We start from the raw sequence: 15,690 nt of genomic DNA on the forward strand, positions 1-15,690 counted from the left end.
GAGCCTGCACTGCAGTGAAAGCGACTAGCAGCAGACTTATTAATAACACTTCATAATTTTCAATTTTAAAACGTTTACTGGCATGTTAATCGTTTTTTCTGAGGTACTTGGTGATAAAACTTTATGGGCATGATTTTTACCACATGGCTGTCATTTTTTTTCTGCATAAAAACAGTTTACTGAGCTTCCCCACTGTTGTAATATGAGTGGGAGGGGCCTATTTTAGCGCTTTATTGCGCAGTAAAAATTTAGTCACAGTCTTCCTATTTCTTCCTCCATGATCCAGGACGTCTCTACAGAGCCCAGGGGTCTCCAAAACTAGTTTTGAGGGAGGTAATCAGTCACAGCAGACCTGTGACAGTGTGTTTGACTGTGATAAAAACGTTTATTATTTCAACTGTTATCCGTTTTGCGTATTAAGGGGTTAATCATCCTTTTGCTGGTGGGTGCAATACTCTGCTAACTTTATACATTTTCTGTTAAAATTTGGTTGTTTTAACATATTTGGTTCATTGTTAATTCAACTGTGTCACATTTTTATGTTTCTTAAAGGCGCAGTAGCGTTTTTTATATAGCTTGTAAATTTATTTAAAAGTTTTTTCCAAGCTTGCTAGTGTTATTGCTAGTCTGTTTAAACATGTCTGACACAGATGAATCTGTTTGTTCACTATGTTTAAAGGCCAATGTGGAGCCCAATAGAAATTTGTGCACTCAATGTATAGATGTTACTTTGAATAAAAGTCAAACTTTATATGTTAAAAAAATATCACCAGACAACGAGGGGAAAGTTATGCCGACTAACTCTCCTCACGTGTCAGTACCTTCGCCTCCCGCTCAGGAGGTGCGTGATATTGTGGCGCCAAGTACATCAGGGCGGCCCATACAAATCACTTTGCAAGACATGGCTAATGTTATGACTGAAGTACTATCTAAATTGCCAGAATTAAGAGGTAAACGCGATCCCTCTGTGGTAAGAACAGAGTGCGCTGATAATAGTAGAGCCATGTCTGATACTGCGTCACAATTTGCAGAACATGAGGACGGAGAGCTTCATTCTGTGGGTGACGGATCTGATCCAAGTAAACTGGATTCAGAGATTTCAAATTTTAAATTTAAGCTTGAGAACCTCCGTGTATTACTAGGGGAGGTATTAGCGGCTCTGAATGATTGTAACACGGTTGCAATTCCAGAGAAAGTATGTAGGCTGGATAAATATTTTGCGGTACCGGCGTGTACTGACGTTTTTCCTATACCTAAAAGGCTTACAGAAATGGTTAACAAGGAGTGGGATAGACCCGGTGTGCCCTTTTCACCCCCTCCTATATTTAGAAAAATGTTTCCAATAGACGCCACCACACGGGACCTATGGCAGACGGTCCCTAAGGTGGAGGGAGCAGTTTCTACTCTGGCTAAGCGCACCACTATCCCGGTGGAGGATAGCTGTGCTTTTTCAGATCCAATGGATAAAAAGTTAGAGGGTTACCTTAAGAAAATGTTTGTTCAGCAAGGTTTTATATTACAACCCCTTGCATGCATCGCGCCTGTCACTGCTGCGGCGGCATTCTGGTTTGAGTCTCTGGAAGAGACCCTTAGCACAGCTCCATTGGATGAGATTATGAACAAGCTTAAAGCCCTTAAGCTAGCTAATTCATTTATTTCTGATGCCGTAGTACACTTAACCAAACTTACGGCTAAGAACTCCGGATTCGCCATTCAAGCGCGCAGAGCGCTGTGGCTTAAATCCTGGTCAGCTGATGTGACTTCTAAATCTTAATATTCCTTTCAAAGGGCAGACATTATTCGGGCCCGGCTTGAAAGAAATTATCGCTGACATTACTGGAGGTAAGGGCCATGCCCTGCCTCAAGACAGGGCCAAACCAAAGGCTAAACAGTCTAATTTTCGTGCCTTTCGTAATTTCAAGGCAGGAGCAGCATCAACTTCCTCCGCTTCAAGACAGGAAGGAACTGTTGCTCGCTACAGACAGGGCTGGAAACCTAACCAGTCCTGGAACAAGGGCAAGCAGGCCAGAAAACCTGCTGCTGCCCCTAAGACAGCATGAAGTGAGGGCCCCCGATCCGGAAACGGATATAGTGGGGGGCAGACTTTCTCTCTTTGCCCAGGCTTGGGCAAGAGATGTCCAGGATCCCTGGGCGTTGGAAATCATATCTCAGGGATATCTTCTGGACTTCAAAGCTTCTCCTCCACAAGGGAGATTTCATCTTTCAAGGTTATCAGCAACCAGATAAAGAAAGAGGCGTTTCTACGCTGTGTACAAGACCTCTTACTAATGGGAGTGATCCACCCAGTTCCGCGGTCGGAACACGGGCAAGGATTCTATTCAAATCTGTTTGTGGTTCCCAAAAAAGAGGGAACCTTCAGACCAATCTTGGACTTAAAGATCCTAAACAAATTCCTAAGAGTTCCATCGTTCAAAATGGAAACTATTCGAACCATCTTACCCATGATCCAAGAGGGTCAGTGGATTTAAAGGATGCCTACCTTCACATACCGATTCACAAGGATCATTACCGGTATCTAAGATTTGCCTTCCTAAACAGGCATTACCAGTTTGTAGCTCTTCCCTTCGGGTTAGCTACGGCTCCAAGAATCTTTACAAAGGTTCTGGGCTCTCTTCTGGCGGTACTAAGACCGCAAGGCATAGCGGTAGCTCCGTACCTAGACGACATTCTGATACAAGCGTCAAGTTTCCAAACTGCCAAGTCTCATACAGAGTTAGTTCTGGCATTTCTAAGGTCGCATGGGTGGAAGGTGAACGTAGAAAAGAGTTCTCTATTGCCACTCACAAGAGTTCCCTTTCTAGGGACTCTTATAGATTCTGTAGAAATGAAAATTTACCTGACGGAGGACAGGTTCTCAAAACTTCTAAATGCTTGCCGTGTCCTTCATTCCATTCAACACCCGTCAGTGGCTTAGTGCATGGAGGTAATCGGCTTAATGGTAGCGGCAATGGACATAGTACCATTTGCGCGCCTGCATCTCAGACCGCTGCAATTGTGCATGCTAAGTCAGTGGAATGGGGATTACTCAGATTTGTCCCCTCTGCTAAATCTGGATCAAGAGACCAGAGATTCTCTTCTATGGTGGCTTTCTCGGCCACATCTGTCCAAGGGGATGCCCTTCCGCAGGCCAGATTGGACGATTGTAACAACAGACGCCAGCCTTCTAGGTTGGGGCGCAGTCTGGAATTCCCTGAAGGCTCAGGGATCATGGACTCAGGAGGAGAGACTCCTTCCAATAAACATTCTGGAATTAAGAGCAATTTTCAATGCTCTTCTGGCTTGGCCTCAGCAACTCTGAGGTTCATCAGGTTTCAGTCGGACAACATCACGACTGTGGCTTACATCAACCATCAAGGAGGAACAAGGAGTTCCCTAGCGATGATGGAAGTCTCAAAGATAATTCGCTGGGCAGAGTCTCACTCTTGCCACCTGTCAGCGATCCACATCCCAGGCATGGAGAACTGGGAGGCGGATTTTCTAAGTCGCCAGACCTTTCATCCGGGGGAGTGGGAACTTCATCCGGAGGTGTTTGCCCAACTGCTTCATCATTGGGGCAAACCAGATCTGGATCTCATGGCGTCTCGCCAGAACGCCAAGCTTCCTTGTTACGGATCCAGGTCCAGGGACCCGGGAGCGGTGCTGATAGATGCTCTGACAGCACCTTGGGTCTTCAACATGGCTTATGTGTTTCCACCTTTCCCGATGCTTCCTCGATTGATTGCCAGGATCAAACAGGAGAGAGCATCAGTGATTCTAATGGCGCCTCCGTGGCCACGCAGGACCTGGTATGCAGATCTAGTGGACATGTCGTCCTGTCCACCATGGTCTCTGCCTCTGAGACAGGACCTTCTGATTCAGGGTCCTTTCAAACATCCAAATCTAATTTCTCTGAGGCTGACTGCATGGAGATTGAACGCTTGATTCTATCAAAGCGTGGATTCTCGGAGTCAGTGATTGATACCTTAATACAGGCTAGGAAACCTGTTACCAGGAAAATTTACTATAAAATATGGCGTAAATACTTATATTGGTGCGAATCCAAGAGTTACTCATGGAGTAAGGTTAGGATTCCTAGGATATTGTCTTTTCTACAAGAGGGTTTAGAAAAGGGTTTATCTGCTAGTTCGTTAAAGGGACAGATTTCAGCTCTGTCTATCCTTTTACACAAACGTCTGGCAGAAGTTCCAGACGTTCAGGCTTTTTGTCAGGCTTTGGCTAGGATTAAGCCTGTGTTTAAGACTGTTGCTCCGCCGTGGAGCTTAAACTTAGTTCTTAACGTTCTGCAAGGTGTTCCGTTTGAACCCCTTCATTCCATCGATATCAAGCTGTTATCTTGGAAAGTTCTGTTTTTAATGGCTATTTCCTCGGCTCGAAGAGTCTCTGAGTTATCGGCCTTACATTGTGATTCTCCTTATCTGATTTTTCATTCAGACAAGGTATTTCTGCGTACTAAACCTGGGTTCTTACCTAAGGTAGTCACTAACAAGAATATCAATCAAGAGATTGTTGTTCCATCATTGTGCCCTAACCCTTCTTCAAAGAAGGAACGACTTTTGCACAATCTGGACGTCGTCCGTGCCCTGAAATTTTATTTGCAGGCAACTAAAGATTTTCGTCAAACTTCTTCCCTGTTTGTCATTTATTCTGGACAGAGGAGAGGTCAAAAAGCTTCGGCTACCTCTCTCTCTTTTTGGCTTTGTAGCATAATACGTTTAGCCTATGAGACTGCTGGACAGCAGCCTCCTGAAAGGATTACAGCTCATTCTACTAGAGCTGTGGCTTCCACTTGGGCCTTTAAGAATGAGGCCTCTGTTGAACAGATTTGCAAGGCTGCAACTTGGTCTTCACTTCACACTTTTTCAAAATTTTACAAATTTGACACTTTTGCTTCTTCGGAGGCTGTTTTTGGGAGAAAGGTTCTACAGGCAGTGGTTCCTTCCGTGTAAAGATCCTGCCTGTCCCTCCCGTCATCCGTGTACTTTTAGCTTTGGTATTGGTATCCCATAAGTAATGGATGACCCGTGGACTGACTACACTTAACAGGAGAAAATATAATTTATGCTTACCTGATAAATTCATTTCTCCTGTAGTGTAGTCAGTCCACGGCCCGCTCTGTTTTTACGGCAGGTCTAAATTTTAATTAAACTCCAGTCACCACTGCACCCTATAGTTTCTCCTTTCTCGTATGGTTTCGGTCGAATGACTGGATATGACGTAGAGGGGAGGAGCTATATAGCAGCTCTGCTTGGGTGATCCTCTTGCACTTCCTATTAGGGAGGAGTTATAATCCCATAAGTAATGGATGACCCGTGGACTGACTACACTACAGGAGAAAGAAATGAATTTATCAGGTAAGCATAAATTATATTTTTATAATGAATAACTATATAATTCAGCCTATTGTTTTTCATAGTTATATTCCGTGATCCCACACAACTTTCTGCAGTTGAGTCTAAGCCCTTGCTGGTACCAGGAATACAAGGGGAACCATAGCAACGATCCCTACAGATCCAACGCTTATGCATTTTACTCCAAGCGCTTCCATTCCATTTTTGCGGAATTGAGAAAGAGCTTTTGGGAGAAGCTGCAGCTAAAAGAGGGACGTAGATACCGCATGCGCTGCCTTCCTTACTTCTATATCATTGGACAACCCAAATGTGGCACAACAGACCTTTACGATCGCCTTCGCCTCCATTCCAGAGTTCGCTTCTCTGTTATTAAAGAGCCACACTGGTGGACAAGAAAACGCTTTGGTATGTTAAATTGTCCTATAGGCCAAACTGCCATATAGTGTTATACTGTTGAAAATGAGTAATTTTTTCTTTCCCTTTTAAAATATATATTTTAATATGCATAGGTTTTCCTTTCAGAGTAATTAGTGTTTTGATTATTTTGACAAAAACTCGCCACCTTTTAATTTGCAAGAAAAAACTGTGAGATCTGTAGGGCAGAAATGTTTAACTAATTACGCTTGGTTATGAGAGACAATTTCATACATGTTCAGCCCATTTTAGTCTAAAAAAAAATTGCGTTTTGTATTTCATACTTAAAAGTACGAATCTCTATGTTTTTTGCATATCCAGTGTATTTAAATTACGATCTATGCTGTGTATATTTAATATGATTTATTTCTGTGTAATTTACATTTAAATTTTGCATTTTTGATAAAAAAACGATTTTTGGTGAACAATTTTGCTTCGATTTTTGATGCGCCATAAAAATATAATTTTTTTTATGTATTAATGAGTGAATGGGTCAAATATTTGTTTTGAATAATTTTTAAAATTACGATTTTCATTGTGCCCTTTTGTAATATATACATCTCCTTCCCATACGAAAATGCAGTATACACCATCTTAGCGAGACACCTTGCTCTCTCTTTATCTTTCTATTTCTCTCTCTCTCTCTCTCTCTTCTCTCTCTCATCTGCCAGGGTGTGTGTTCATATATATATATATATATATATATATATATATATATATTGTATATATATACAGGGAGTGCAGAATTATTAGGCAAATGAGTATTTTGACCACATCATCCTCTTTATGCATGTTGTCTTACTCCAAGCTGTATAGGCTCGACAGCCTACTACCAATTAAGCATATTAGGTGATGTGCATCTCTGTAATGAGAAGGGGTGTGGTCTAATGACATCAACACCCTATATCAGGTGTGCATAATTATTAGGCAACTTCCTTTCCTTTGGCAAAATGGGTCAAAAGAAGGACTTGACAGGCTCAGAAAAGTCAAAAATAGTGAGATATCTTGCAGAGGGATGCAGCACTCTTAAAATTGCAAAGCTTCTGAAGCGTGATCATCGAACAATCAAGCGTTTCATTCAAAATAGTCAACAGGGTCGCAAGAAGCGTGTGGAAAAACCAAGGCGCAAAATAACTGCCCATGAACTGAGAAAAGTCAAGCGTGCAGCTGCCAAGATGCCACTTGCCACCAGTTTGGCCATATTTCAGAGCTGCAACATCACTGGAGTGCCCAAAAGCACAAGGTGTGCAATACTCAGAGACATGGCCAAGGTAAGAAAGGCTGAAAGACGACCACCACTGAACAAGACACACAAGCTGAAACGTCAAGATGGACTGATGAAATGAGAATGAGTCTTGATGGGCCAGATGGATGGGCCCGTGGCTGGATTGGTAAAGGGCAGAGAGCTCCAGTCCGACTCAGACGCCAGCAAGGTGGAGGTGGAGTACTGGTTTGGGCTGGTATCATCAAAGATGAGCTTGTGGGGCCTTTTCGGGGTGAGGATGGAGTCAAGCTCAACTCCCAGTCCTACTGCCAGTTTCTGGAAGACACCTTCTTCAAGCAGTGGTACAGGAAGAAGTCTGCATCCTTCAAGAAAAACATGATTTTCATGCAGGACAATGCTCCATCACACACGTCCAAGTACTCCACAGCGTGGCTGGCAAGAAAGGGTATAAAAGAAGAAAATCTAAGGACATGGCCTCCTTGTTCACCTGATCTGAACCCCATTGAGAACCTGTGGTCAATCATCAAATGTGAGATTTACAAGGAGGGAAAACAGTACACCTCTCTGAACAGTGTCTGGGAGGCTGTGGTTGCTGCTGCACGCAATGTTGATGGTGAACAGATCAAAACACTGACAGAATCCATGGATGGCAGGCTTTTGAGTGTCCTTGCAAAGAAAGCTGGCTATATTGGTCACTGATTTGTTTTTGTTTTGTTTTTGAATGTCAGAAATGTATATTTCTGAATGTTGAGATGTTATATTAGTTTCACTGGTAAAAATAAGTAATTGAAATGGGTATATATTTGTTTTTTGTTAAGTTGCCTAATAATTATGCACAGTAATAGTCACCTGCACACACAGATATCCCCCTAAAATAGCTAAAACTAAAAACAAACTAAAAACTACTTCCAAAAATATTCAGCTTTGATATTAATGAGTTTTTTGGGTTCATTGAGAACATGGTTGTTGTTCAATAATAAAATTAATCCTCAAAAATACAACTTGCCTAATAATTCTGCACTCCCTGTGTGTGTATATATATATATATATATATATATATATATATATACACTCACATCTAATTGCAGTTTATTTACAAATAGTATAGAGGTCAGAACTCACTTGATTTTTAGAAAGTATTTTTGTGATACAGTGACATTTCGGGGTCATTTACTATATACTATATAAGTATACATATACTGTATATTAACAATGAATAAAAAAGCTATTTAGGCTTTATTTGTTCCTGGTTTAACACTTCTCTCTTATTGTCACCCCTTCACTGCTGGGAAAGTCAGAGAAAACTTGCCCAAAGTACTGGAGAACTGGTAGAACTTTTTGCTATCAATCCATTTAAAAAGAAATAGAGCCTCTGTTTTTTTTTATTTAACTGTGAAAACTATATATATATAAGTAGACAATCTGAGGTATTGATCTAGACCCAACTACTGCAGTCATAAGACAAATGGTTGTAAAAGCTTCTCTAGAATCCTTTTTGTTAGAAATAGAAATAGCAGACATGCATGGGTTTGCTTTTTGTTTTTGGCAATTAGAAGGCCGCTAATTGCAGCTGTGCACCGCACTTCTGAAACTCCCGATAGTGAATGGTTTAGTCAGTTTAGCTTGTATGGATAATATTTGTTCTAGTGTAGGGATTACTGTTCCACCTAACGCCACCCACCCCCTGATTCCTACCTGAACCATCCCAAATAGCTTTCTTCCCTCCTTCCCTCCTCCCCTACCCTCTGGTCACCACCATCTTAGATACTGTCAGACAGTCTACCAGTATGCAGTGTAGGGCTTTTCTTTTTAAATAAATATATACTTATTTTTTTTAATGTCTCTTGTGTAGGGATCCCTTCTCACCTGCTCACCTCCCTGATCCCCCGCAAACAGCTCTCTAACCCTCCCTTCTCCCACTGTACCTTGCCAGTAACAAATTATTAAGTTTATGTTTTAATTTGAATTTTTTATTAAATATATATATATATATATATATATATATATATATATATATATATATATATATATATATATATATATATATTCTGTAGTATAGGGATCCCCCCATCCTCACCAACTCCCTCCTCCAAGTGATCAATAATTTCCTGCAGTGTAGGGACCCACCTCCCCCTCAACCCCCCTCAAACCTATATTCTTCTGTAACGTAGGGACCCATCCCTCTCTCTTCCTTCAAACTCCTTTTTTGCCTTAGTGTAGGGACCCGCCCCTTCCTCCTCCTGCACTGAGGCACCAACCTGCCTCCCTCCCACTGGCACCAATAGAAGATCATTACAGATGGTGACAAAAAAAATTCTGTGTGACGTAGTACCTACATCCATTTAGGGCAAGGGTTTAATACATACATTTTTACCCTTTTGGAGTCTGCCTGAGGATGATAAGAGGAAAGTGTGGACCCCTTGATCAACATGCTAGAGGGATATTGCTTCACCTCACTTACAAGACCCAATAAAAGCAGAACTTATATTCTGGGGTTACCATGTTATGCCATGTCTGGTATTTTGGGGCTGTCCTTTCTAGGTAAATTCTTTGAAAAACACAACTGGGGTAAAATCTGTTGTTCCCAGGTGATGACAAAGGACAAGCTATTGAGGCATTGTTTGTTAAAGGGTAAAATTATTTTCTGGGGTTGCCATGTTCCTCTATCAGAGGATTATCTGGTATTTTGGGGCTGAATCATCATTTTTTTAGGTGGGATCTGAGGGGCTGCTTCCAGTTGCAAATCCCACTTGGCCATATTTGGCAGTTGTATTGTAAATGAATGCCTAATAACAAGTTTTCGGCAGTGATTAATATATACATGCTTTTTACGACACTTGTTTTAGTTTGTCATCCAAAATTGCTACATACTAATGTTACAAGTAAGTGCTACATAATTATTTTGGTTTTCTTTGATCTGCTATTGTCTTTGGTCTTGCTGTATACAGGAGCTAGGCTTGCAGCTCTTCCTGTCTCATCATTTAAATGTACTCTTTTTCCTGGTATGTTTGTTGTTTATTGTTATTCTGTGTATTTACAACTTTACATCTAATTATAAAGAACCCATCTGTGGTGCCTGCCATAGGATGTATGAGTCACTGAATTTGTTTGGTGCCTTCCTGAATAGTTCCTCTCTGTTAGTAGCTAGGCTTTGTACACAACGTTTCACTAATTTGTTTCCAGCAGAAAACAGGGTCACTCGGACCTGTAGTGTAGGGCTGTCAATCCTGAAGACAAAGTAGCACAATACGAGCCTTTACTTAGTTTTATCCCAAACTTATCCACTATATTTATTAATTGTAATACACACAGTTACTCAATCCAGTCCTCTTTGTTGATCCTATGTCTGTGTTTATTTTTGTTTCTTTATTAGTGCGTCTGAATGAATATTTTATGTGCGTAAATCTTTTCTCTCTCAAACTTTATCGGTCTCTTGGTATTTGACTTTTGCCTGCCTTTTACACTGACTGTACTAGTAACTTTCTATCCTGACTAGTGTGAACATATAGGGCCAGATTACGGGTGGAGCACAAAATTGCGCTTTTATGAGCGCAATATTTGTGCTCCACTTGTAGTATCAGCGCACACAATTGTGCACTGGTATCTAAAAAGGCCAGCACACATGGCATGAGACACGGCATGAGAACTAGTGCGGTGAAGGGGGTAAGTCACACAGCGATGGGCAGCAGATATAAATATATGTGTATGTGAATATATACATATATATTTATGTGTTAATATGTGTATATACAAATATAAACACATACATATATATTACAGGGAACACACAGTTCCTATAGACTGCAATGTAAAGGCACTCAGTGCCATTTTTTTCCCAACACCCACACCTGCCACTTTTAACCTCTAAAAACTACGTAGTGCAGTTTATATTTTTAAAATGAAAAATGCTGCTTTATTTTTTATTAGTCATAACTACACTACAATTTTCTTGGGGCCAACTGCGGCACTTTAAAAAAATGAACCACTGGTCTGACCCTTAATTTTTTGAATGCTAATTGTAATGGCTGGTTATTTATCGCACGCCTGTAAAAGGGCGAATTTGCCCGTTTGCGGGAACGCAATAAATTAGCGCTCCACTTGTAATAAAGCCTATAGTGTTTGTGAATCTATGTCACTTACTTTAAATGAAAAGTAAACATACAATATTCTTGCATATAAAAGCACTATTTAAACATATAAGAATATATTTTTGCGCATGAAAAAGGCTAAGTTAAATCTGTTTATTTTGAAGCTAATAGAAAGTGCATATCTGTGTACAACTGTAGATCAGGGACTAATTGCTTAGTGGCTGATAAGCAAAATTCCCTCTTCTCTATTGGTGGGGAGTTATACACCTCACAAGCATAACAACAAAATATATTATTTTCTCAGTACAGGAACATCTGTTTTAGAATACAAAATAAATAAAATAAAATAAAACAAAACTATAACTCATGTAAAATCCTCTTTTTTTAGATGCAACATAAAGACAAAATGTAATTTTTTTCTCTCTTTGAGGAATTGCTTATTTGCTGTCTGCGTCTGAAGAAGTTTACATATTTCTAGATGTAGTAACCAGCAATGTTAGTAAAAAAAAATGTATGGTGACCTTTCCTTGGAAACTTTTTATTTTTTTTAGTAATCTCAGAAAACTTGTAGTTGGGTGCATTTTTCTAGGATATAAAATTTAGATATTTGAATTGTGACCTTGTTTTTGCTTAAGGAATTGTGAGGCTGAAGGAGCCATTGCAAAGCCCATTCCCATTGGAGGATTACCTGGACCTGTTTGATTTGGCAGCTCAAGAAATTCAAGGCCAACATCATGGTCACAATGCAGCAGAAGAAAGCAGTATAGACCCTCTGATCACTGGTAAGGGGCTATTTATGTAAACACAAAGAGGCTAACTGCTGTATATCAACAATAATAACCATTATAAATACCAATAGGGTCAAGAGTAAACTGGAACCCCTCCCCTTCTACTACCCACAATGCTTTTCACCTGGTATACGCACAGCCTCACATAAAATGTAACCAGATTCCATCAATTTGTCAAATCTTTTATGTATTTTCGTGTACATTTTTCTTTTATTCCTGAAGGGCCTATTTGTAAATACATTTCATATATAACATACGTTGGCTTGACCCCAGGAGCAATCACACTCCCTGTACCCCTAGCTGTTATGACTATAATTAGGTTAACTGTATAAAATGATATAAAAAGAGGCTAGGTATACTAAAGGGACACATTGTGCAAATGAAAAAGCAGTATTTAATCATGTTAAAAATGTATATATTTTTTGCTTAAAAAAAAGTTCAAAGATGTTTATTTTGATTTGAAATGAACAGGGATTACAGCTAATCCGAGGGTTAAAAATTCACTGGATGATACTGAAAACTCCCACAGCTCTATTGGGGTAAAGTAACATGGGCATCCAGAAGGGGGGGGGGGCAAGAGAGGGCAAATGCCTTCTCCTGGGACTTTGCTCTTTGTCCAATTAAATCTATATGCATTTGTCTATAATAAAAGCAAAGCTATAATTGTCAGGTTAGGTTTTTATTTTGTTGCCATGTTCCCTGAAAAATGCCCAAAAGTGTGAGAACTAAAATATTGTATTTTTCAGCGTGAGAGCATCCTAACAAAAAGGGTATTGAGCAAATAACTTTGCCCCCATTTGTCACTTAGAGATACAGGTTTTATATTGATGCCCTCGGTGAAAAGAATAGAGTTGCACAGGAGAACAGTGGTTAGTTCTACATAACTTCTCTTCATGTATTGTTTATCTTGATGCAGGAGAAGCCAGTGCCTCAACTATGTGGGATAACAGTGCATGGACATACTTTTATGATAATGTCACAAACACTGAACCCCCCATCCTTATACAAGATTACATCCATGCGTTCCAACCTAATGCTAAGTTCATCATGATCCTCCGAGATCCTGTGGAGAGGTATGGCAAATTCCTTTCTGTTTTCTGGTCCAAGATGATACTGTTGTACATTTGGGTTCTATAGCATTTGATTGATTGATTAATTAACTTAATTAAAATTATTTAAAATGAAACAACTAGATTGCAGTATACATTTATTTTGTAGTTTACTATTTTTGCTCTAAAATATCTTGGTTTGTGCTAAAGAAAAAATGACTTGTCCTATGCACTTTAGAAAGGCTGGAAGTCACATTTTGTAGCCTACACTTCTGGTCAACATTATTGGCACCCTTGAATATTTTCTATATAATTTACAAGATCTCCTGGGAAGCTTTGATCTATATACACTCATATGTTTGCTACAGAAAAGCACAGGATAAAACTATAATAACCCAGAAAAGAAATGATAGGAAAATTTGTCATGACACAATTATTGCTACCTATTGAAGAATTCTAATCAGTTTGAAAATAAGAGCTAGAGTATCATTGCTGTACATTTAGATAGACCTGTGATGAAATGTAAGTGCTCACCTGGCTTGAATTAACCAATTAATGATGAGTTTAAAACTTTTTATTTCCTGTTTCTTTTTCACACTGTTGAAGATGGGAGAGAGCTAAATACTATTGTTATCAGGCATAAGAATTCTGTACATTACAATGTAATTAAAGGGACACTAAACCCCAATTTTTCCTTTTGTGATTCAGCTAGAGCATGCAATTTTAAGCAACTTTCTAATTTACTCCTATTATCAAATTTTCTTCATTCTCTTGGTATCTTTATTTGAAATGCAAGAATGTAAGTTTAGATGCCGTCCCATTTTTGGTGAACAACCTGGTTTGTTCTTGCTGATTGGTGGATACATTCACCCACCAATAAACAAGTGCTGTCCAGTGTACTGAACCAAAAATAACTTAGATGCCTTCTTTTTCAAATAAAGATAGCAAGAGAACGAAGAAAAATTGATAATAGGAGTAAATTAGAAAGTTGCATGCTCTATCTGAATCACAAAAGAAAAAAATTTGGGTTCAGTGTCGCTTTAAGAAAGCATTGCACAGACATAGGTATAGAATGTTAAAACTTGCCAATGAGCTTCATGATGTCTTTGTTTGTTGTCAGTACTTTTTATGTTATTGATCTTTTAAAGTCCCTAACTTAATAAAAAGCACTTTTACAGTGATAAAAAAATAGAGTAATCAATAACCCGACAAACACATGTTCCTACTACTGTAAAATTCCTTAAAAAGATACAAATCTCTATGTTTTTGGAACACAACAGGTTAAGTATACTCATATCACATACTAGCATCACAGAACAAAAAAGGGATCAATCATTATACAGGCCATGTGATGTAAATCCCAAACCCACAAAATCTTCATTTTCTTTGTCGTTAATCATTCGCATTTCCTTTTTTGATTACGAAATCTCAAGGTGTAGATAACGATTTCATGTTGTTTTTGTGAGATAACAATTTAGAACATCAGACATGATAACAGCAGACGCATTTCAGGATTGCGATCACTCTGACAAAACCAGTCAAATGTTCAGAAACGATTATCTGCCGAAAACAAGTGCAAGGTTGTGCTCAAGCCCTTATCCTAATTGGCCACAATCATTGCATATAAGATAAAGATACTGATCAGGGTTTTCAAAGATTTAGCACAATGTTCAGAGCTTTGCAAATCAATTAATGTGTAAATCATTAATAAATGTACAGTTTACATTTGCTTTTAAAGCATTTATTTTATATGCAGCTATTGTGCAATTCACTACTTAAAGGGACATCACAGCCATAATTGAAATTCACATGGATGCATTTCAGGTTTGAATAGAAGCATTTTTGTTATATACATGCATTAGCAAAAATGCTCCTAATAAAAGCTATAGCTGTTTCAAAGGTGTATTTAAGTATGCACTGTGCACTAGCATTTTAAACACAGCACTTAATCAGAGAGCCTAAAGTGTGTCTCCTATCGAATAATGACTCAGTTTGTTTAAATTATGATAATACAAGCCCCACTAGTGCTCTGAGCAGCTGCAGTATTTAAAATGCTGGTGCACTGAGAATATCTAGCTATGCTTCACATACATGTAAAAAAAAATGAAAACACTAAAACAGTGATAATTTTTGCTAGAAGCATTTTGACAATACATGTATATTGCAAATATGTTTCTATTCAAATATGTAATCCATCTATGTGCATTTACATTTTTGACAGGAATGTCCCTTTAATTGCTGATATACGTATTATGCATTATTATACGGTCCAGTTAATCCCTTGTAATATCTCTTTTAAAGATTACAAGTTTACTTATCTGTCCATTTAAGCATTTTGGGAACAACATTTACTGTAAGAAGGATGTTCTATATTTAAACTCCCTGTTAGAGTCAGCTTTTCTTCTTTGACCATGCCCCTTTAATGATAGTCTCTGTTAACAAACTTCCTGTTGGCAAGTTATCGTGTTTCCAGTCCAGCCCTATGGCCAGAGATTGAACTGTGCGTGTAAGAGGTTGTTCCTTAATGGTGGACAGAACTATACTGACTACATGTTTGTTACCTACATTTTATTAAATGTCTCTGAAAAACCTTAAAGGGCCATTATAGTAAAGAGAATGACATGCTGTAATCCATTAGAGCATGTCATTTTAAGACTGTCACCCCTTTACTGCTGTGTTTTTAACCCCCCCCACAAAAAGGGGTTAAATACACAGTAGGAATACCAATACGGACTCGCAGAGCACTGCTGTTCCCGG

At 39.1% G+C, this 15,690-nt stretch overlaps 1 protein-coding gene across 3 annotated transcripts in view; it reads left to right on the forward strand.

Moving 5' to 3' along the window:
• Positions 1-15,690, forward strand: part of CHST15 (carbohydrate sulfotransferase 15) — a 79,983-nt gene that overhangs the window by 43,954 nt on the left and 20,339 nt on the right. For all 3 annotated transcript variants that reach the window (XM_053692604.1, XM_053692605.1, XM_053692606.1), the window contains 3 exons: positions 5,435-5,774; positions 11,732-11,878; positions 12,801-12,957. In XM_053692604.1, coding sequence (XP_053548579.1) covers positions 5,435-5,774; positions 11,732-11,878; positions 12,801-12,957 — 644 coding nt within the window. The remainder of the gene's footprint in view (positions 1-5,434; positions 5,775-11,731; positions 11,879-12,800; positions 12,958-15,690) is intronic.

Source organism: Bombina bombina, chromosome 9 (genome assembly GCF_027579735.1).
Source record: "Bombina bombina isolate aBomBom1 chromosome 9, aBomBom1.pri, whole genome shotgun sequence".
Taxonomy (NCBI): domain Eukaryota; kingdom Metazoa; phylum Chordata; class Amphibia; order Anura; family Bombinatoridae; genus Bombina; species Bombina bombina.